General features: G+C 34.9%; 1 protein-coding gene across 1 annotated transcript; it reads right to left on the bottom strand.

Moving 5' to 3' along the window:
• Window positions 1–3,888: 3,888 nt before the first annotated feature.
• LOC113689724 (increased DNA methylation 3) lies at window positions 3,889–8,244 on the bottom strand. The gene is made up of 3 exons (XM_027207477.2): window positions 8,077–8,244; window positions 5,569–5,788; window positions 3,889–4,452 (listed from the first exon to the last, which is right to left on the bottom strand). The coding sequence occupies exons 2-3, from the start codon at window positions 5,717–5,719 to the stop codon at window positions 4,157–4,159; spliced, it is 447 nt and encodes a 148-aa protein (XP_027063278.2). The 5' UTR covers window positions 5,720–5,788; window positions 8,077–8,244; the 3' UTR covers window positions 3,889–4,156.
• Between the last annotated feature and the right edge of the window lie 16,664 nt (window positions 8,245–24,908).

Below are 24,908 nucleotides of genomic sequence, written 5' to 3'. Positions count from 1 at the left end.
AAGCAAAACAAGAATGGTGGAGAAAGATTGAGGCACAATCTGATTGTAAGGTGGCAATGAATAGAATCCTAGATGAAAGCACATAAGATGCAAAAATTGGACCATAATTGAAGACATTGAACTACTTGGAAAGTCGTTTTGTCAATGTTCTTTCTCCTTTATTAAAAGAGAAGGTAACTTTTTTAGTCATAGTTTAGCAAAATTTGCCTAAGCTTAGTAGTGATGTTTTCTGGAAAGTTTCTTTCCCTTCTTGGTTAACTTGTTCAGCTGAGAATGATATAACAGCAGTTGCTGAGAGTATGAAAACTTTGGTCTTTATTTGCAATACAATGCTATGCTACTCTCTGGGAAAAATTTGTAAAATAGGCAAAAGAGGCCCCATAAAGTGCTGATAAGGTTTAAAAGACTTTAAAGGACAAAATAATCCATAGAATCACAATGAAACTGCTGCAAATAAATTGATTACACTATTCATAAGATAAGACAAGATAAGTTACCCTCCATTCCCGGTTTTTACCTGCCTCGCTTCCCCATGCATGGCGTTTCTTTTTTTTTTTTTGGAAGAACATCCTTTTAGAGTTACATGAAGGGGGAGCTCTCTTTAGTCTCCATTAAAGCGTCGAGTTCCTTTGGTTGATAAATTTTGACTGCACTGGTTCTAGGAGGCTGAAGCACTGAGATAGGAGGGGAAGCTTGAGCCATTTAGATAGGGCAAACTGTGATAGGTTGAGCTTATGAAATGGGAGTGGAGGGTTTGATGGGCGGCAAAAAGGAAAGGGAGATAACAGAGGCAGAAAGTTAGGTTTATTAGTTCCTCAATTCATATATGGTTTTTTTTTTGTGTTTTAAAAATATTAACAAAATTAGGGACATCTGTACAATATATAAATCCAGAGGAGTGGTAGATGTTGTAAATAATTTGGTCATCTTTCGAACTTTCAATTTTATCCTTATAAAGAATTACTTTTTACCTTTATCATATTTTGCCATTATAACTTACTTGTAACCACTCTAATCTAACCATCAATTTACTGTAACATTATAAACCAAAATTCTTTAATGAAAATTTTATATCAATTTGATTTAAGGAAAAGAAAAAATTTGTTTAAAAATAATTCATTTTAATTAATATTGAATTGCACACATATTGAGTGTGCCCTTAACATTAGTATAAAATATTATATAGAACTAATTAAGATTGCATATGTGTATAACCACTGAAGTGTTTTAGTCAAATTAAAATAGTTTATGGTTATTAGGTTCTCTAATGTATATACCATAATTATACATACATGGAATTTTTTTCATTAAATTAGGCAATTATAGGGCGTGGGTATACTTCCCGTCCCATTTAAGGTTGGGGAAGAAAAATCCCCCGATCCTTACCTTGCACCTAGAGGTGGCAATTTGGATTGAAATCCATTTATCCATCCATATAATCCATAATTAAATGGATTTGGATTATCCATTTATAGTATTGGTTTTAAATGGTTAATCAAAGTAAAACCATTAAATTAAATGGATTTATATGGATTATCCACAAAAACCATATATATCCATTTACTTAAAAACCAAATAAATGAAACAGAAAGGAAATGAACTTCTGAAACGGCTCGCCAGCCAATGGGGCAGCGCTCTCGCCATTGCGGTCAGTTGATGTTGGGTGTTGGCCTCGGAGACTCAGAAAAACATGTCCGAGGCCTTGGGGAGTCTTCGTAAGTTTGGACTAATCAGCTCACTACTACATTTCCATGGGCTGTCTTCTAAACTAGAAAAATGTGGAATAAGGGAACTAGTAAAATATTTAAATGGATTATAAATGGATAATTGGTTTTTATTTAATCCATTTAGATCCATCCATTTAGAAAATGGATTTAAATGGATTGGATAAATTTTATCCACCATCCATTAAGTCAAAACCAATTATGAACCATTTATCCATTTTGCCACCTCTACTTGCACCTATCTCGTACCTTGCCCCATTACTTACTTGCGGGTACCGCCCCATTATTTTTTTTATTTAAAATAAGTGGATTATGACTTTTAATTGTTTTAGCATCAATTATAAGCTTAATAATTCCCAACTCAATCAATCATTAACTATTCAAAGATTGAATTGGACCTTGATCTTGAACGAGTGATGAAATCTTTCAATTTTTTTTCTTATACCATACATCGAAAGTAATTGTCGAACCGAGAGTGTTGAAACTTTGATGTCAGACGAAGAAATGTTGATAATTTTTTTTTGCTTTTGTTGTACTATAGAAGAAACCAGAGTAATCGGAAGCTCAACAATTTTGATTTGAGAAGATAATGGGCTGATCCCATTGACCCTTGTTTAGAAATTGACCCAGTTCATTGCGCGATAGGCTTCTGATCGCTTAGCCTTAAGATCCACGAAACTAAGGCTTGAAATTTAGTTAACATTTTCACACACGCGCGCACACACAAATAGATATATATTAGCTACTGCTCTAAACCTGATTAAAAGTGCTACAATATTATTCTAAAAAAAGTCTACTATCCAAGCACAAAAGTCTACTATTCTAAAAGATATTGGATTTTTACTACTTCAACATGAACTAGTGTTATGAGTTAAGCCTCAGCGGCTCACTTATTGCTCCTAAGCATTTTCTTTAGGCAGTAGTTGAGGACTAGAAAGGCCACTGATTAGTGAGTATCAGCTAACTAGTTATTGCTAAATTCATGAATGTAATGCGATATTGAGCAGAGAAGCCTGGTATATCGCTCACAAGTACAGTTTTCTGACTTAAGCTTAATCCATGCAAAAGATAAGAAAACAAGAGGGAAAAAGAGACTAGTGTGAATGTGCCTTTCAAACCATGAACTTTTTTCTTTTTCTACGTAAGTGGTAGATCATGAACCCAAAACCTCCTGATTACAATCCTCCCCTACTTCCCTCCTCATGAATCAAGAAAAAGTAAGCTCAATTATTCAAATCTATTGGTTCGTCATTTTAGAGAGAGATTCTATTCCACAATCCATTCTTTAGTTATCGTTTTTTGTCATCCAGAAAACTCTTAATGTGGCAGATTTGGAAGGCCAGGAATGGAGTAACATGCAAGAATCAAGAATGGAATCCTGTGCAGGTGGTAAACAAAAGCAGTATGTGAGTGGTTAGAATTCCAGCAGGTGCAAAAGGAAGACAAGGAGAATCAGGAACAGACAACGATAGCAAGAGAACAGGATCTCAGGTGGGTTCCTCCTCAAAGAGGCTGGATTAACGTGAACACAGATGTGGCTTTGAACCAGAAGATGAACAAAGTAGAGTGGTAGCAGTGGCGAGAGATAGCAATGGTAAGGTGTTAATCACCTGAGTATTCCCAAGGAGCAACTGTAGTGAGGCTAGACTGGAGGAAGCATTAGCAATCAGGGAAGCAATGATGCAAGCAAAAAGGAAAGGATGGAAGAAAGTGGAATTCAAGGCTAACTGCAAGATGATAATAAATAAGATGAAAGAAAATTCAGCAGAAGACATTTTGACATCAACTGTTCCAAATGATACAAGGAAACTAAAAAGCTGTTTTGATAAATGTTGTATCTTTCACCAAAAGAGAAAACAACTGTGTTAGACATGGTTTAGCAAGGTTTGCTGTTACGTGTTTGAGTGAGATTGAATAGGAAGGAATCTTTCCAGCTTGGCTGCTAGAGGCAGCTCAAGCGGATGTAAGAAAGCAGTGGCTCTAGATGTACAGACTGTATTGGTTTCTAATGCAGATGTTAACGAGTTTTGACAAATTTAAAAAAACAAAAAAGACAAATGTAATGTGGGTCTTATTGAGTAATAATTTTGAGAAGTCTCAATTCTAAGCAGTACTCAATTCCAAGTGAAATCAAATGATGGGCTGTTTAAATTAAACAAAACGCTGCACCAACAAGATTTAACATAATGAATCGGCTAACTGAACAGATGATTCAGCGTTACAATAACCAGATCAGCCTGCGAATTCATGTTATAGTAACCAGTTATAAGGTCACAAGGAAGGTAACATATGGCCAATTTTCGCTCTACTGATATCAAATACTAGTTTTTCACTAGCACAAAAAACAATGAAGCAACAAAAAAGATTTAGTCTTACCTTCTGCGAACGAAAAGGAATAACTTCCGGAAATTAATCAGGTCTGGAAACGCTCATCAAGGAAAGGACCAGCAATCATACCATTTTTCAAACCAGCCTTCTGCTGATAGATGTGGTATTCTGAACTTCAGTACAACCACCTCGAAAATACCACCTGCCTTGAAAGAAAAAGAGCATAACCTTGGGTCTACAGGTCCAGGCAAATTGAAAGAGACACTGAAAGGCCCAGTAGGACAAAGCTGCTGTACTTTCATTTCAAACACCTTAGAACAATTCTTCATGAATTGAGACTCGGTAATCACTCCCTCTATGTGAACCCGTCCATTGAGTTGTATGTTGCATTTCAACTTACCTGCATTGATGTTGTATGTTGAATAATGATTTGTAACTTTTGCATTTTAGTCTCCTACTCTTGGAAACAGACCCTTTACAGGTTAAATGCATGCAAAATATTTTGGAATTATTCATCAGTCACAAGAAAGGCAGCCAGGAGCCTTTTTATCCTAGAGACTACCATAAAGAATGTATCTACATATTAAAACAATCAGCTATTGGTATAGAGGAGAGAAATTTGCACATGCTATGCATCTTTAAGAATGTGTAAACCACAGCTCTTTGACAACATTTGTAACGAAGGACATTTAGAGAATGCAGTTGAAAACCATGTAGGGGATAATCCAATGAATTTCCTGTCATTATTAGGAGACATCAATGACTAGCTTAACGTCCAGACGGAGAATTTTTTCCCATTTTTAAATTCACAGTCACTGCAGATGGAAATCAACACCAGCAAATTTAGCTCTTAAAATTCAATAATAAAAGGTTTTGATGTCCAAAGATACTAGAATTTGATGATGAAAAATACAGGATCCCATGGCAGTTAGAAATTTCAGAGCAGGCATGCAAGGAAAAAGATAAGAACAGAATAGGAAGTTGAAGCTATGAGATAAGCGTACATATAGATAAAATGATATATATAGAAACTAAAGACAAAAGTTGATTTTCTATTTAATGATTTAAATGCACAAGTCAGCCAGAGTTCTCAAATCACAAAGCCAAGTTAATACCCATGGAGTGCTAGGCAGAGACCCTAACAAGAGCAGAATGGAAATATGGCTCATGCAGCAGGACATATTTCGTTGAGTGCATATGTTTGTTGACGATTTACTACCTAAAGCTTTAAAAATTGAAAATGATCTTCACCATGTTGAGAAGGCCAGATGATTAATGTATGGATGCATTCTGAAGGTTGTCTACTTAGTCACAATAGTTTTTTTTTCATTTTTTTTCCCTTACTATACAAGCTTCTCTGGTGGTCATGTGGGAAACTTTTAAGTCTAGCCACAACAATCCACTATTTTTTCAGCTGGTATGTGGAGCTAAATGTGTGCTAGAGCTTTATCTGTATCTATCCAAATCCTGAGCAAAACAATTTAGGGCAGAGACTAGCTGAAGTTGGATAACTTACTCTCGCTACCCCTAACACCAGGAAGGGCAACACGAAAAAGATAGGCACTTTCACAGATACCTATGTCAACCAAACCTAGAGGAGGTCCAACGGCACCTTCTTCGGCAGTTCCAGATAAAGTAACCATTGGTTTCAATAGTGGAGACTCCATAAACTGTTCCAATGTCACACTTCCACAAGTATGCCTGATTTTTCCTTGCACCACGGGAACAACAACTTCCTGTAGGTCGTGAATCGAACACATTAGAGTTTTGATACGAATAGGAAGTTTTTAACTTAAATTACTATATTCCGTTATAGGAGAGATCACATTATTGAAAACAGCCACAACATTAAATGTGTGGGCAGATACAAAATATAACTATCTTCAAGCTATTTTCCCAGCCCAAGAACTCCAATGATCAACCAATGCAGCAAATGATGCAAAGTTGGACAGCAATATACCCAAGGAAAAAGGGAAGAAAACACAAAAAAAAAAAAGGAAAAAGTGATAATTGCACATATTTAAGAGGATTGAAGGAAACATATCCTCACACTTCTCAAAGTGAATCCTTGACGCATTCATTCATGAACCTTAATTTTGGTATCAAAAGCGTTAAGCAACAACATAGAATCAAAAGAAGAATAAAACAGGAAAATAATTTGCTTAAGCGGAAGGCAGTGGTAGTACTAGTTTCTATAAGGAACTTGTTAACTAATACTAAGAGCACATGAAAAGAATCTTCTATCACTGCTAAAGGACAGATTATAAGAAAAATGATTGCTGCGAAATAAAAAAAGCAATAAAGAAAATACAGAATAAATGGAAAGACACATGGAGAAAGCAAGGCACCAGAGGAGAAGATTAGAAACTGGGAAGGAGGGGAAGATGAAAATGGAAAAAAAAAGGAGGGGAATTTGTAGACATATCATATCCTCCTATACTCTTCCTTATCACATAGTCCAAGGTTAAATCCTAATTACTAGTAGTAGTAGGCTAGTAGTACCCCCATACATATCTGAAACAGAAGGGAAGGGAAGGGTGTCATGCCTCATTTCCTAAAACAAAACGATAAAAATTTAAGAAGTTGTTTAAAATGATTTTTGGTTTTTTTTTCAAAATTAAAAAAAGGAAAATAAAAAGAAAAGGGCCTAAAATGGGACTTGGCAAAGGCAACGGATTTGGGCCCACTAGAGTCCAGAAAAAAGGGTTTTTTAACAATTTGGAGTCGCCACTCAGTATTGAATTTAGATGTACCGAGTCACCTATAAAAGAGTAATTTTTATTTTTAAAACACAAATTAAACCCCTATAACTAAACAACTCCAGGTCTTTCGAAATCAGAGAAATGAGTTTGAGGAGCTCCATTCGTGAGGTGGAAAGGTCAAGATTTTACCCTCAAGCACCTTTGCGAGTTTAATTAAACACTTTTAATTTTAAGGCAAAAAAAAGTTAATCTATTGTTAAACACATAACATGTACTTGATTAACACAAAACACCTAAACAAATTAAAATAAATATGCATAACACAAAAAGAGTGAAATAAAATGAAATGATTAATTCCAAGGTTTCTATTGGAAAAGCCATGAAACAACGCGCTCACGGCCCACTCAATTACACACAACAAAATATAAAGTAATTAACTAAAAATAGAAGAAAACAACGAAAAGGTAAAAATTAAACGCACCTATGCCCCTTACGGGTTATATCAAGTTTAAAAAGAGAAATAAAATTAATTGCAACTTGACTTGGCAAATGAGAAAGCTAATTAATCTAAAAGCTTACTAAAATAGTGCTAAGGACCTAATTGAAAACACAAAAATAAAGTTCCAGGGTCAAATTATAAAGTCCTAATAATCTGGGGAATTAATTACAAGACAACTGAAAATAGAGGGGCTGAAGCTGAAGCTGTAAATTCCTGGGAATTGATCATCTTCTCCACGACACTAGTCCAGGCTGCTGCTGCGTTGCTTCCCTTCAACGGGAATTCGCCAGAAAATGGAAACCATCACCTCCGGCTTGGACTAGCTGGAGTTTCCATTCTCTCTGTTCCACGTACAAACACGCCATACACACCTAAACGCTCACAAAAATGCAGAAAATAGCAGAAATGAAAAAGGAAAAAAATCGCTCAGGCTTCAATTCCCTCGGTCCTCTTGGTTTTCCGGCGTCACTCACAGGCTACGATCAGCGTTGGACTGATAGCAAATCCTCTCCACGTGCACAGATTCAGGAGATTCATGCCTTTAGTTTAAATTTTCATTTGGGGTTCATTTGAGCATTTTGTCAAATATGTGATAGACATGAAAAAAACCACAGATTTCATTTTCAATCAGGATTATAGTCATCCAAATTTCTCAGAAACACAAGGGATTTCAGTCCAATTAACACACAAAGCATGTACATTCACAAAATCGTGCATAATTAACTGAAAAATTTTAAAGGACAAATTCAAGAGAAATGTGCTTTAAGAGTTTCAAGAATCTGAGCTTAAAGAAAAACTGAAATTAAAGGAAAGGAGAGCTTACAGTGCTCTCTCGGTGAAGATTTGCAGGTGGTGGTGGAAAGTTCCGGTGGTGGCGGCGGCAACAGCAACTCCCTGCTGATTCCTTTGTTTCCTTCTGCTCTTTTCTGCCTTTCGTTTTTTCTTTCTTCTTTCTTCTTTTCTGTGTTTCTAATGGGGCTTGGAATCCTAATTAAGGCATTGGAAAGATTCTGACGATAATTTTAGGAGCTCAAAGGCAATAATGATTTGAAGATGATCATTGAGAGGCGGTAGGCTGTGTCTTTTTTGATTCTTGGCTTTTTAGGAGAAGAACGATGATTGTGATTTTAGAAGATTGTAACTTTGGATTAGCTCTTTTTTTTTTAAAAAATATTTTATTGTAATATTCTATATGAAAAATTTTCTAGTTTCTAGTGTAGATGTTTTTCTAGATATTTTTGGAGTTGTTTATTAGATATATTTTGAAATATTTTTTGTAATATTTTTTAAAAATTATCACCATCACTTTCTCCGTCCACCTCTCCTATCTTTTCTAGTCCTCTGCCCTTCTGTCCCTCCTTCTTCCTCCTCCCTCTCTTTCTTTCCCTTTTTTTCCGTCTCCTCTATCTTTTTCCTCTTCCCTTTCTTTCCTCCCCTTCTCCCTTCTCCTTCTCCTCCCTTTGATCGTCGCATCTCACCACTTTCCTTCCCTCCCTCCCTCGATTTGGCCGAGGCTAGATTGAGGTCTCTGGTTATGATATCGTGGCTAGATCATAACCTCTAGTCAAGGCCATATTTGGGAAAGTGGGAGGGGGGGGGGGAAGAGGAGGAAGGGGGAGGGGTGGAGTGTGGCGGGAAAGAGGAAGGAAAGGGAAGGGAAGAGGGAGAGGAAAGAGGAAAAAGGAGGGGATGGTGGTGGTAGTGGGTGGTGGCGATAGATGAAAGAAATAAATGGTGTAGATTTTATTTTTTATTTTTTGCGTATATTTAGAGTTGTTTTTCATATGTTGAATGGAGTTGTTTTTATTTTTTTATTTTTTGATAGATTGAAAAAATAAATTTTATAAATTTTATTTTTTGTATATTTGAAGTTATTTTTGATATATTGTATAAATATAATGTTTTTGGAGTTGTTTTCATTTATATGTTACTGTAGCATTATATTATATATAAAAAATTTGTCTAACAGTCAATGTGGTTAAGGAACTTTGGGACTCACTTTCGTCGTTCTCTTTTGGTTGTTATTTGCACGTGAGTTGTTTGCTTTCGGTTGGGGAAAGAAGGCATCTGGAACGGGCTGGGCTTGGCTACGATGGAAGGTGAACAGTATTGCTCACTGTGGGTAAAACTAATATGAGAAGGCCAATAGTGTTGTGCTATGAACAGGAAAGGCCAGTTGCTTGTGGGAGCAAACAATAAGAAGGCAATTCATGTACTGGGTAAAAAAAAAAAAAAAAAAACTTCTGATATTATGGGGAAGCCCTTTTACATATTTGGTCATCATAAAATGGCCCAATAATTGGAGATATTTTGGAAACTCTCCAGATATATGGACTGTGACGCCCCCACTTCTCCCTAAGACGAATCAAAGGGTATCTGCGGGACGTCTGCCCAACTTTCGCCAGGACTCAAGCAATTTACGTTCAAACTTATAGCGATACTATACGTTACAACCAGTTAATATAAATGCAATTAGTGCGGAAGCGTTCAACCTTAACATCATCCATTTTGCAACCCACACATCGGGTGTCCATAGTACATCTTAAATCCCAAAATATACATCACATATCCAAATATTACATTAAAATTCCAAAAGTACAACCAAAAGGGGTCAAGCCAAAATTTGAAACCCTAATACAAGATACATCCAAAGGAGATTTTTCCAAGTTTACTCCGTATCCAATCCTGTTAAGGAAAACAAATTTACGGGGTGAGCAAAACGCTCGTGAGCCCAAGAACACACATGCAAGCACATAATCCAAGTAACAAACCCAAATAACAGGTCAAATGATAAAGTGCGAGTAGTTAACAATTTCAATGAAATGTAACTAGAAACAATTCAAGAATATGGTAGCTCTTAGGAGCTAAGTTCCACTTACTTTGTCAATGTCATTCGTATATCTTCCCGCGATGACTCTCCATCAACCGGGTCGGTATTTCTAATCCGTAGATCTCTATTTACTTCTCAGGTCCGTCCACTGTACATACCACACCAGGCCCGCACGACATTTATAAGGTGATACTCAACGAGTATGCCAAGCAAAATCTCTCCAATAGATCAAGTTTATCATGTGATTCTCATGGCTCACCGAGATTCCCGACCAAGCCCTTGCCGGGTCGAGTCCCAAGGTTGGCCTATGAGTTTGGGCATCCCCCATGTACATTTGAGTGTCGAGGAGGTTTACTCCAACGACGTATGCAGTCATAGAATACTTATTTCATGTAATTCAAGTATTTGATACATTCAAACATTTGAACTTTTGAGCATTTGGCATATTAAAATATTTCAAGTATGAGTAATTCAATTCAAATTAGAACGAGTGCTATAAGTACACACTCGATTTCATTTTTCCAAAATCTCAAGTCCTCAATAGTAAACAAGCATGTACAAAATTCATAGGAGTTCAAGTAGTCACACACTTGACACTCACCAAGTAAACAAAAGAAGAAGTTTCACTGGAAGTTCAGGTGTCCACTGCGGGGTCCTCTTGAAGGTTCTCGTGCGAGACTGAGTAATTAATAATGAACAATCACTTATAAACCCCAATTATTAAGAAAGATTGCACACTTGTGCGATTTCAGAAAATTTCACGAAAATGACCCTTAATTATTCGTAAATCAAGGCCCAAAAGTTGGGTTTTAAAACATAAGCGAAATCTGATTTCCCTCTTTGAAATCGAGGGTGAAACGATCAAGTGATATCAAAGGAAACGAGAAAATTCGAAGGAAATCCATTTCCTTAAGATTCGGAAATTTCAGTTTTGATATAAGATCTTTGAAAAATCGTATCTCACTCTTTACAAGTCCAAAATTGGAAAACTTGGTACCGTTGGAAACATCTTTCAAAGTACTAAAAGTTTTTAGAAGACATTTTTCTATGATTCTAAATGGAAGGTATTCAAAATTTGGCCCAAAGTCACTGTTTTGGACTATCGAGGCAGTTTCGAGGTTGGTTTTTCGCCAACTTTGGAAATTCGGCAAAATTCACAGAATTGGAGCTAGCCTCTCAAATTTGAAACTCAATTACAGTTACAATCAAAGTTTAAAACACAATAAGCGGAATAAGAATCGGAGTTTTGAGCACTAAGCTATAGTAGCTCAAAGTTGCTGGACATTTGAGGCAGTTATGAAATTTCCAGGTTTAAAGCACCAATTTTGGAATTTTGTTCGAGTATCGAAATGGACTCGGAATGGCACCAAATTTGGTATGAATATACTATCATATAAGAGCCACTCCTTTGCCAAATTTTATAGAAAAATATGTACGGAAATCGGTTAACGAGACCGTTGAAATCACAAGAAATTCTAAGGCTAAGCTGCCTTTGAACTTCCATTTTGCCGTTTCCAAACATTTGGTCAAGGAACATATCAAACATGTTCCATTCCAGTAGGTAGTCTAAGATATGTCCAAGGTACATTCGATAGGTGATTTACACTAAGAAGCTTAGGATAACAAGTCCCAAATCATTGTTAGTTTCAAATCTGTCCAAATACATGGTATTCCTTCACAAGATCAGATTTGAATTTTGATCATAAATCACACAATTCAACTTGGAATTGAGCATGGTTGGTGGCGTTGGAAAATAGACTCATAAGGCTACATTTTCTCAGAAGAAACCGTTTTCCAAATATGTCCATAACTAGCTTGTTCGTGAGCATCAAGTTACAGCTCATGTGCTGCCTTCCAGGAAGCAATGAAACAGGACAGCTAATTTCAAACGAATGGTTTGGCTTGCTCGAGTGGAACCAGGACAAGAATTTTATACCAACGGAAAGATGGGAATGTCTAGTTTCCAGTGCCACAAACGGCACTTAATTATGACATCGGAGCGATGAGTTATAGCCAAAACAAGATGACTGCCTGGGCAGTGACGGGAACCAATTCCAGATTTCTAAGCTTCCGAAATTCCAACATTTGGGTGACCAAATCAAGTTATTTTTCAATGAAACTTTTTACACACTCAATATAACATGTAAACAACATAAAAAAGTCATTAGAATTTCAAATTTTCGCACCAAAGTGCTAGAACAAAGCAGGGGCAAAATGGTCACTTTTGGTTGTTGCACCATCCTTGAGTTTCCATCAACAACCCAACATTAATCCACTAGTTTAGGCACTAAATAAATATTATTACCATCAAAACACCACAAACCAGTTCATATATCCAAGGTGGGAGTTCATAGAGCCCACACAACTATTTTTTCACCATAAACAAGTTACCCATGAACATGCATGAGTATATAAGGGCACTAGAACTTCCATAAACCAAGTTTTGAAGGTTAGATCGTCACCTACTTCACTTGGTGTGCAAGAACCGAATTTTCGGTCCTCTCCTTGGCCAAGAAAACCGTAAAAAGCTTCCCTTTTTTGTAGTTTAATATGATCTTCAAGCAATAAACTAAGTGTAGTTAAATTTTGGTGCAAAATGGTGCAAGTTTGGTGAGGGAAATGGAGAAGAAAATTGAAGGAGCAAGCTTGGTTCTTTTCCTTGGAGTTGCACACTGAAAATGGAGCTAGGAGAGAGGGAATTCTGATCTAAAATGAAGCTTCCAAAGGAAGCTTTAGTGTGTGGTCCAAAGTTGCCCAAAAGTCAACCCTCCTTCGCGCTCGCATGATCGCGTTTTGTGCTCGATTTCTTTCGAGTTTATTTGACTAGTGCACTAGACCTCCAATACACTTATATTCATATAAATATTATTCACTTTTAATTGTCCCAAAATAAGGGTCTAGAGTTTCTCAATTAAATCGCGCGTATGAAAACACGTATTCCAATTTAAGCGCGATAAAGTGAAACCTTCAAGAAATTCTTATAACGTTAGTACTAATAACTATCACTTGAGTATTTAAGCACAAAAATACCTATTTCAAGACCATTGTGCAAGCCTCTAATTTTCCAAGCTTTTTGTATTCTCGAATCGATTATTGACTCTAATCGTGTATTCGTTATTTTCACTTAACGAGCTTCCAAAAATTAAATTTTGAAACAAGTCACTTTAAAAATATAACGAAATTATAAATCCATGTAATTAGGTCTAAAGAAGTTAGAAAATAATATTCGGAATAAATGGGCAATTAAATGGTTAAATAAGCTCAAAATGGAATTTAAAATAATAAACTTTTGTGAGTCCTCACATCGACCCCAACAAAAATGAAAAAAAAATGAATGGCATCAAAGAAACATGAAAGAAAAAGAGGATCGGGAATAAAGCAAATGGTGAACTTTTCCAATATAGTGCTACAAGTACTTGAAACGAAAAAAATGATTCATACGTATTGTAGAAAGATAAGTTAATTAAGTGGAATGTAAAGATAAATGGAAGAATTAGAAATTTAGATGTGATTACATTATATGGTAATTAAAGAGAGTAGTAAATTTTATTATGAACAAAAATGTTATTAGAAATTGGATGAAAATTAAAATTTTGGATATGCACATGTAGGAGTTGAGTCCCCCCATATTGTTTAAACATGAGTAATAATGTTTCATTGTACTAAAAATTAAAACATATTACATTAGTAAATAAATTTTTATCTGAATAAAAAGAAAAAGAAAAGAACCAAAGAAAATTTGTACCGTGATTCAAATGATGATTGTGACAAGTTTCAATTAATGAAATATTGATTATTGTGACAAGTTTCAATTAATGAAATATTACTAGATTTTAAAAAGATTTAGGTACTAACATGAGAATCAGTTAGGCAACCATTCATTGACTTTTCTTTTTCTTTACTTACAATTGATCATGGTTTGGGGATTGCATCACATATTTCATGAATTTTCACAAAATAACTTTATCTACACAAATTGTGCAATTTGTTTCATGTACTTAGAAGGCATTTGGTAAGTTGGTTCCTCAAGGAATGAGTTTCAAATTATTCATAGTGATACTTATCATTTGATTAAGGTTAATACTTAATTGGAATGAGTTGATGGATATCATTGGCTCATTTTGTGATGATCATTATTTTAATAGGGAATCAATATTTACTCACCAATGTAATTGATATTTTTAATTAAAAATAAAAATTTTAAAAATACTAGAAGAAATTAAAAGAGTGAAAAAAATTGAGAGAAAAGAGTAATAAAAAAATATAAACCTATATCTATATTTTTAGTTATAAAACACTCTATAGGTTTCAACAAAAAAAAAATCCATTACTATTAACAGATAAATATTAATGGTAGTGATAATGATCACAAAAGGTTAATTTATGTTGTATGGTTCGACAATTGATGATGATTAATTTATCAATTGAATCTAATTTATATCTACAATTATTGTTGTCCTTTAGAAAGTCACATATTTTTTATTTTTCTACTACATAATTCACTTACTACAGCCAATTGCCTTAACTTAGTTGGACCCGCAAGGCTTGGACAAGGATCCCACATTGAGTTGTTGTGATTGTAGTGGCTCTACCCACGGTGGGAAGTTCATCTCACCTTCCAGTTTCCACCATAGAAGCACCCTATGAGAGTTTATGTCATTCTGCTTTGCAAGGAATTTTTTTATTTATTTATTGGTGATCATGATAAAGCACGTTTTACCTCCGATTTTTATTACCTGCTCCAAAGACAAAGAAAGACAAAGAAATACGTCATATTCTATTTGTTTTCATCACCTCCAATTTTCATAGTATATTTGTTATTTGCATACTTTATTTTATAATATGAACATAGGTTTACACTTAATATATTAGTTAAATTTATTATTTTTATTATTAGTTATTTGCACTTAATATATGTCATGACCTTTGGATTTATATCTAATTCGTCCTTTGGTTTATAAAGGTCCAAATAAATGCTTTTGAGCCTTTTGAAATTACTTTTTTATTGTTTTTTTTCACACTTACATTTTATATTTTAATACTAACTAGCTGTTGAATAGATCTAGATAAATAAACAGAATTACTGTTGTAATAAACACACTACTTACATCTAGATAAACACACTTACATCTTCTTTGTAATATGCACTTTGCACTTACATCGTCCTACGGTTTACAGCCTTTCACACTTATATGTTTCTTTGTGAGAAATACACTTATATAACTAGAAATGGGCACTATTTACAGCCTCCTAGTTTTTTAAAAAAATGAGGAATCCAAACGTAGCCCTCCAGGACTACCAGTCCAAAACGAAGAAAAGAAAAAAAAAACAAACATGATGTCGGTCCTTCTGAAAATTTGGTATGAAAAAATAAAGTGAAAAATCTAATTCTATTAATAAAAATATTAACTTATCCTCAATCTTTTCTCTTTCCCTAGCTTACAAGAAATGGGCTTGGGTTTTGAGCTTTACTTTATCAGCTTATGTCTATTTTTAACTTGGGCTTAATTATTCCTTTGATTTTCTTATTTCTTACTTTTTCCTAAATTTTTATTCTCCTTTTCTTGTTTTTGAAAAGCCTAAAAGAAATAAGAAAAAGAATGTATAAAAATAAACCACTAATAAATAAGTAAAAAGCTCAAGGAAATTTTGGAAATTAGCAAAGATTTGGTGTCTACAAAGGGAAGGGAAGGGAATGGAAGAGAAGATTAGGATTGCAAACAAATCAAATTGCTTAATCTTGACTCGAGCTTGGTCAATATTAAACACGAGTTAAGTATAGAGAAACTTAGTTAATTAGTTTGTGAGATTGCTGGAATATACATACATACATATATACATACATACGCATATACATATACACACAGACACACACACACACACACACATATATATTTAGACACATAAATTTGCATATATATGCGTATTATTTTTATTTTAGTAGTGAAATTATATATATATCTCTAATATTTTTATGATTTATTAATGACTTTTATTCATTTTTTAAAATAAAATAATAATTTAAAAATTTTTTAAGCTCGAGTAGGCTCGAGTTTGAGTTTGATTAGGTGCAAAATTGAGGTCAAACTTGAACTCGAGTTTTACATTAAAAGTTCGTTGAGTTCAAGATTGAGACCGAGTTTGGAAAAATTAAATCAAGGCTCAACTCAGTTAAATCAAAATTCAACTCAACTCGATTTATTTGCAACCCTACCATTTTAAAGGATTTTTCTGCTAGCACATTATGAACTTCTTTTTTCGCATGAAAGAAATGCAGTTATAATGCCCAATGTTTGGCTTATGTGCCAACACACATCCATAATGTTTTGATCAAAATAAATTTAGTCTTCATTTGCAAATTTTGGACATTGATGTAAAATCACAAGAACTTATTGCCAAAATCAAATTAGTATTAGTTAAAAAAATTTTACTTTGCATTTTTTGGTCCATAAAATTTAGAGTTTCAATCAATATGTTGCTTAAGTTATGAGGATTCTAATTAGGAAAAATCAATTATCATAGAGAGCATATTGATCCAATTCAACTTCAATGAGCAAATTGTGGAATTGATATTTTTGAGACCCGGGGAGAGGGGATCGGCTTGGAATCAACCCTTTGCAATATCATAACTTACTTGATTATTTCTTTATAGGAAAAGGAGGGTGATTGTAATGACTAGCTAGCTCAGCCATTAGAAAATGAAATGCAATCCATGCAATCCATTGAGCTAGATATAGGGAATATTCTTGTAGTTAGTCAGTTATTGCTGAGTCAGCATGCAGCCAAGGCATTATTTGCATGCAACTAGATATTATTTGAGTTGTATATAAGCATGAGGATCCAGAGGAGAAGGAGACTTTTGGCATTTGGAATAAAATCTCAATTTCTTCTTTCTCAAGTCTTCTTCTCTCTCTCTCTTTTTCCTTTCCAGCTCTTATTACAGTGGCATCAAAGCTTCCGATCCTTGGAATCATGAGCTTGATTCACAGCCATGGCCGAAGGTACACGCCTCAAAACAATTGAGGAACAGGTCTGAAAGCAGGAAGCTAAGTTATAGACATTCATGGAGTCGACTAGCGAGACTCTGAAATCCATGGAGGAGAAGATGCTGGCCAACTCCACGGAGTTAAGGGCTCTCATAGCCAGCATTGCTACGCAAATTGGAAGGAGTAGCAGGAATCCACAGCAAGAGAGGGGACTCCTAGCCACCCCTACAAGTTCCCTGCAAGGCAACTCCAAGCAAGGGCAGGTGCATCAGGAAAGAGGAGAACGAAATGCCTTCATCCCAAGGGTACCCAAGCTAGAGTTCCTCAGGTTCGCAGGTGTTGACCTTGGTCCATAACTTTTGATATTTACAAAACAATGGATAATACTAATATCTCTTCAAGAAATATTTTCAGTTGTAAAGCAAATCAGATTCAAAGATCAAGTGCAATTGAAAGGGACAAAGGTTGCTGAAAGCTGTCAGACGCTTGGATCGGGCGTCCGATAATCATTGCGTAACTTCGAACGCATGAAGAACTCCACCACCGGACGTCCGAAGGAAATAAGACTTTCCCCCTAGATCACTGACCTCGATCGGACGCTAGCATCAGACGTCCAATAGGATCCTTCAAAATCGACCAAACCATTGGACGCTTAATATGTCTCCACCGGACGTCCGATAGAAACAAGATGATTTCTCAAATCTCTTTGTTTGCTGTCGGACGCACAAAGAGCTTGCACCGGACGTCCGAAAGAATTGAAGAAAATCTCTTAAATTCACTGCCTGCCGTCGGAAGCAAAAAACAGGACTATCGGACGTCCGACACTCAAACGGCTAGTTAACTCTTCATCTACTTTCTATCCGTTGAAAATATTAATGAGACACTTTCTTGATCCTATATATATAGTGGTTGGTCAGTTATTTTAAACAACTTTTGCACACTGAAAATACAAAAGATCTAGAGTGATTTTAGTGAGAAAATACTCTTCAAAGAAGATTTGTAGTTTTAGTGGTGTGAGGTTCAATATAAGTTTTTCATTTGTGAGTGAATATTTCATGAGTGTAACTCTGTGAGGGTTGTCCTGAGGGATAGTAAAACTTCCTGACTTGACCGAGTGGTGTTCGGGGTAAGGAGGAGGTGAACCTTCCTTTGTACGCAAGAGTGATTATAATTCATCAATTTGAAGAAACTTATTTGAATTAATCTGTAAGCTCAAGAGGAGTTGGGTAGTTAATTGGTTTGTAATTTTTTTTATTTATTTATTGTTACGTTTGTGATTTTTACACTGCTTATCTCTTTCACTTGGTTGTCTTTGATCCTTACAATTGGTATCAGAGCTTGGTCTCCCTGAGATTAAGCTCAATCGGGTTAGGAGTAAAAATGACAACCAATAATGCCATATATTTTGAAGGACATTCTGTCATTAGACCACCTATGCTTAATGGTTCAAATTATGTGAGTTGGAAAGAAAGAATGATTATTTTTTTGCAATCAATTGATATTGAATTGTGGTTTATTATTAGTGAATGTCCATATGATGTCTCTCTTATAGATAAAAATACTCATAGATCTAAACCAAAAACTAGAAATGAACTGACTGCTGTGAATAGAACCTATCCACCTTAAATGCAAAAGCCATGAATGCGTTATATTGTGTTTTAGATTCAAATGAATCCATTAGGGTCAAAGGGTGTAAGTCTGCTAAAGAAATTTGGGACAAATTTAGAGAAATTCATGAAGAAAGTGAGAATGTAAGAGAACAAAAGAAATCTATTCTGATTACCAAGTATGAATCGTTCAAGATGGAACCTCATGAAAATATTGATGAGATGTACTGTAGATTCAACAACCTCATTAAGGATTTAGAGGTGTTGGAAAAGGAATACTCTCTAGGTGAGAAAAATAGAAAAATTTTGAATGTCTTATCGAAGGATTGTGAGAGTAAAGTGACTGTCATTGAGGAAGCCAAAGATTTAAATACATTATCTATCGAATCTCTTATTAATTCACTGATTTCTTATGAGTTAAAACTCAAGTCCAAGGTATAGGAAGAAGAAAACACAAAGATGAGAAAGAGTATTACTCTGAAAGCCTCACAAGATGAAGATGATGCAGCCTCCCTGGATGGAGATGACATGGAAGGTGATGACAGTGATATTGTATTCATCACACGAGATTTCAAAAGAATACTCAATAAGAGAAGATTCAGAAAAGGTGGACCTACCAACTCCTTTTCAAATCAGTTCAACAACTTAAGAAACAAAGGAAAGTCAGAGTTCAATATAAAACAAATTGATAAGTGCTTTGAATGCGTCCAATCTGGACACTATGCAAGTGAGTGTCCAATGAAGAAGAGAAAATGTGAAAGAAAATCAAGATTCAACAATTTTCAGTTCACATGGAATGAATGCAACTCCGATGGTGAAATTGAAGAGGAAGAAAAATCTGCTCAATTGGTTTTCATGGCCATTGGAGATGATGAGATAACATCTTCTAACTCTCAATTTGAAAGTGATGATGAAACTGATGATGATTTTGAATCTTTCGTTATAAAATTGCATGATAGTTTGAAAGAATCTTATGCTAGAAACAAGGAATTAAAACATAAAATTAGTTTTCTTTTTCAAGACAACACAAATCTTTTTCAACAAAATAAAAAGTTGAAAGCTGAAAATGATTACTTCAAAAAGAGTGAGACTGCTTTACACTTGGAGCTTGATAGAAAAACAAAGATTTGTGAATTGTTCAAAAAGGAACAAGGTGATTTGAAAAAAAGAATGAATGGTTTAAATGAGTTGCTTAAACACAAGAAACAAGTTTGTTTTCAAAAGAATAGATTGAATTCTAATTCCAACGAATTTTCTATTTATAAGAGAAGATAAGTAAGATTTATTAAACCTGTTCATATAAATAACTCTTTGATTATATGTAATTTCTGTTGTCAAAAAGATCACATGAAAAGTGATTGCTATGTGAGAAAGAATATGAAAAAAGGCATGAAATGCATGTGGATAGTTAGACATGATACTAATTCTAACAAGTAGCAGATATTGGTAAGATTGATGAGATTCTTGTTCATAATATTTTTTTTGTAATTCTCTTTTGATGTTTTGATGCTTTGATATGAGTTTTTCTTGATTTTTGACTGAATTTGTATGTTAACAAAAAGGGAGAAAAAAAGAATAATGCTGATCTCATGATGATTTGCTGTGGTATGTTGGTAATTGCTATTATTTCTTTATTTTTATTTGGAATATTGGATTCTCTGTTATTGTTGCTGGATTTTGATGGATGATTTTTACTCTCATCTTATGATGACAAAAAGGGGGAGAAATGGATGGTATGTGTTAGGAGAAGTTATTCTGAAATTATAAATTTGGATGCAATGAGTGAGGGGGAGCTTATGCTCATATGCTCAATCTTTTTCCTTCTTCCATCTATTATTTTGTCATCATCACAAAGGGGAGAATGTTGACCTTGGTCCCTAACTTTTGATATTTACAAAACAATGGATAATACTAATATCTCTTCAAAAAATATTTTCAGTTGTAAAGCAAATCAGATTCAAAGATCAAGTGCAATTGAAAGGGACAAAGGTTGCTGAAAGCTGTTGAACGCTTGGATCGGACGTCCGATAATCATTGCGTAATTTCGGACGCATGAAGAACTCCACCCCGAAGGAAATAAGACTTTTCCCCTGGATCACTGACCTCGATCGGACGCTAGTATCGGACGTCCGATAGGATCCTTCAAAATCGACGAAACCATCGGACGCTGAATATGTCTCCACTGGACGTCCGATAGAAACAATATGATTTCTCAAATCTCTTTGTTTGCTGTCGGACGCACAAAGAGCTTGCACCGGACGTCCGAAAGAATTGAAGAAAATCTCTTAAATTCACTGCCTGCCGTCGGAAGCAAAAAACAGGACTATCGGACGTCCGACACTCAAACGGCTAGTTGACTCTTCATCTACTTTCTATCCGTTGAAAATATTAATGAGACACTTTCTTGATCCTATATATATAGTAGTTGGTCAGTTATTTTAAACAACTTTTGCACACTGAAAATACAAAAGATCTAGAGTGATTTTAGTGAGAAAATACTCTTCAAAGAAGATTTGTAGTTTTAGTGGTGTGAGGTTCAATATAAGTTTTTCATTTGTGAGTGAATATTTCATGAGTGTAACTCTGTGAGGGTTGTCCTGAGGGATAGTAAAACTTCCTGACTTGACCGAGTGGTGTTCGGGGTAAGGAGGAGGTGAACCTTCCTTTGTACGCAAGAGTGATTGTAATTCATCAATTTGAAGAAACTTATTTGAATTAATCTGTAAGCTCAAGAGGAGTTGGGTAGTTAATTGGTTTGTAATTTTTTTATTTATTTATTGTTACGTTTGTGATTTTTACACTGCTTATCTCTTTCACTTGGTTGTCTTTGATCCTTACAATTGGTATCAGAGCTTGGTCTCCCTGAGATTAAGCTCAATCGGGTTAGGAGTAAAAATGACAACCAACAATGCCATGTTTTTTGAAGAACATTCTGTCATTAGACCACCTATGTTTAATGGTTCAAATTATGTGAGTTGGAAGGAAAGAATGATTATTTTTTTGCAATCAATTGATATTGAATTGTGGTTTATTATTAGTGAATGTCCATATGATATCTCTCTTATAGATGAAAATACTCATAGATCTAAACCAAAAACTAGAAATGAACTGACTGCTGTGAATAGAATCCATCCACCTTAAATGCAAAAGCCATGAATGCGTTATATTGTGTTTTAGATTCAAATGAATCCATTAGGGTCAAAGGGTGTAAGTCTGCTAAAGAAATTTGGGACAAATTTAGAGAAATCCATGAAAAAAGTGAGAATGTAAGAGAATAAAAGAAATCTATTATGATTACCAAGTATGAATCGTTCAAGATGGAACCTCATGAAAATATTGATGAGATGTACTGTAAATTCAACGACCTCATTAAGGATTTAGAGGTGTTGGAAAAGGAATACTCTCTAGGTGAGAAAAATAGAAAAATTTTGAATGCCTTATCGAAGGATTGTGAGAGTAAAGTGACTGTCATTGAGGAAGCCAAAAATCTAAATACATTATCCATCGAATCTCTTATTAATTGACTGATTTCTTATGAGCTAAAATTCAAGTCCAAGGTACGGGAAGAAGAAGACACAAAGATGAGAAAGAGTATTACTCTGAAGGCCTCACAAGATGAAGATGATGCAGCCTCCCTGGATGGAGATGACATGGAAGGTGATGACAGTGATATTGTATTCATCACACGAGATTTTAAAAGAATACTCAATAAGAGAAGATTCAGAAAAGGTGGACCTACCAACTCCTTTTCAAATCAGTTCAACAACTTAAGAAACAAAGAAAAGTCAGAGTTCAATATAAAGCAAATTGATAAGTGCTTTGAATGCGCCCAATCTGGATACTATGCAAGTGAGTGTCCAATGAAAAAGAGAAAAGGTGAAAGAAAATCACGATTCAACAATTTTCAGTTCACATGGAATGAATGCAACTCCGATGGTGAAATTGAAGTGGAAGAAGAATCTGCTCAATTGGTTTTCATGGCCATTGGAGATGATGAGATAACATCTTCTAACTCTCAATTTGAAAGTGATGATGAAACTGATGATGATTTTGAATCTTTCATTATAAAATTGCATGATAGTTTGAAAGAATATTATGCTAGAAACAAGGAATTAAAACATAAAATTAGTTTTCTTTTTCAAGACAACACAAATCTTTTTCAACAAAATAAAAAGTTGAAAGCTGAAAATGATTACTTCAAAAAGAGTGAGACTGCTTTACACATGGAACTTGATAGAAAAACAAAGATTTGTGAATTGTTCAAAAAGGAACAAGGTGATTTGAAAAGAAAAATGAATGGTTTAAATGAGTTGCTTAAACACAAGAAACAAGTTTGTTTTCAAAAGAATAGATTGAATTCTAATTCCAACGAATTTTCTATTTATAAGAGAAGATAAGTAAGATTTATTAAACCTATTCATATAAATAACTCTTTGATTATATGTAATTTCTGTTGTCAAAAAGGTCACATGAAAAGTGATTGCTATGTGAGAAAAAATATGAAAAAAGGCATGAAATGCATGTGGATAGTTAGACATGATACTAATTCTAACAAGTAGCAGATATTGGTAAGATTGATGAGATTCTTGTTCATAATATTTTTTTTGTAATTCTCTTTTGATGTTTTGATGCTTTGATATGAGTTTTTCTTGATTTTTGACTGAATTTGTATGTTAACAAAAAGGGAGAAAAAAAGAATAATGCTGATCTCATGATGATTTGCTATGGTATGTTGGTAATTGCTATTATTTCTTTGTTTTTATTTGGAATATTGGATTCTCTGTTATTGTTGCTGAATTTTGATAGATGATTTTTACTCTCATCTTATGATGACAAAAAGGGGGAGAAATGGATGCTATGTGTTAGGAGAAGTTATTCTGAAATTATAAATTTGGATGCAATGAGTAAGGGGGAGCTTATACTCATATGCTCAATCTTTTTTCTTCTTCCATCTATTATTTTGTCATTATCAAAAAGGGGGAGAATGTTGACCTTGGTCCCTAACTTTTGATATTTACAAAACAATGGATAATACTAATATCTCTTCAAAAAATATTTTCAGTTGTAAAGTAAATCAGATTCAAAGATCAAGTGCAATTGAAAGGGACAAAGATTGCTGAAAGCTGTCGAATGCTTGGATCGAACGTCCGATAATCATTGCGTAATTTCGGACGCATGAAGAACTCCACCCCGAAGGAAATAAGACTTTTCCCCTGGATCACTGACCTCGATCGGACGCTAGTATCGGACGTCCGATAGGATCCTTCAAAATCGACGAAACCATCGGACGCTGAATATGTCTCCACTGGACGTCCGATAGAAACAAGATGATTTCTCAAATCTCTTTGTTTGCTGTTTGACGCACAAAGAGCTTGCATTGGACATTCGAAAGAATTGAAGAAAATCTCTTAAACTCACTGCCTACTGTCGGACGCAAAAAACAGGACTATCGGACGTCCGACACTCCAACGGCTAGTTAACTCTTCATCTACTTTCTATCCGTTGAAAACATTAATGAGGCACTTTCTTGATCCTATATATATAGTGGGTGGTCAGATATTTTAAACAACTTTTGCACACTGAAAATACAAAAGATCTAGAGTGATTTTAGTGAGAAAATACTCTTCAAAGAAGATTTGTAGTCTTAGTGGTGTGAGATTCATTGTAAATTTTTAATTTGGGAGTGAATATTTCATGAGTGTAGCTCTGTGAGGGTTGTATTGAGGGATAGTAAAACTTCCTGATTTGACCGAGTGGTGTTCGGGGCAAGGAGGAAGTGAACCTTCCTTTGTACGCATGAGTGATTGTAATTCATCAATTTGAAGAAACTTATTTGAATTAATCTACAAGCTCAAGAGGAGTTGGATAGTTAATTGGTTTGCAATTCTTTTCTTTTTATTTATTTATTGTTACGTTTGTGATATTTACACTGCTTATCTCTTTCACTTGGTTGTCTTTGATCCTTACAGCAGGAGAGCAAGTGAGGCGTTAGATTCAGAAATGCAAGACTTTCTTCCATCTGTATGGCATATTGGATTCGCAGAAGATGCTGATTGCAGAAATGCACTTGGAAGGGAGGGCAAATGTCTGGTTCCAAAGTTTCAAACAAGATAAGAAGACATTTGGATGGGAAGAGTTCAAGGGGGGAGTGAGTCGCAGATTTGGGGACCTAAGGGATAAGGATGGAGTCGAGGAATTCAACAAACTACAGCAATCTTCCACAGTAATGGCG

Source organism: Coffea arabica, chromosome 5c (genome assembly GCF_036785885.1).
Source record: "Coffea arabica cultivar ET-39 chromosome 5c, Coffea Arabica ET-39 HiFi, whole genome shotgun sequence".
Lineage (NCBI taxonomy): Eukaryota > Viridiplantae > Streptophyta > Magnoliopsida > Gentianales > Rubiaceae > Coffea > Coffea arabica.
This window is presented reverse-complemented; position numbering and strand designations above follow the sequence as displayed.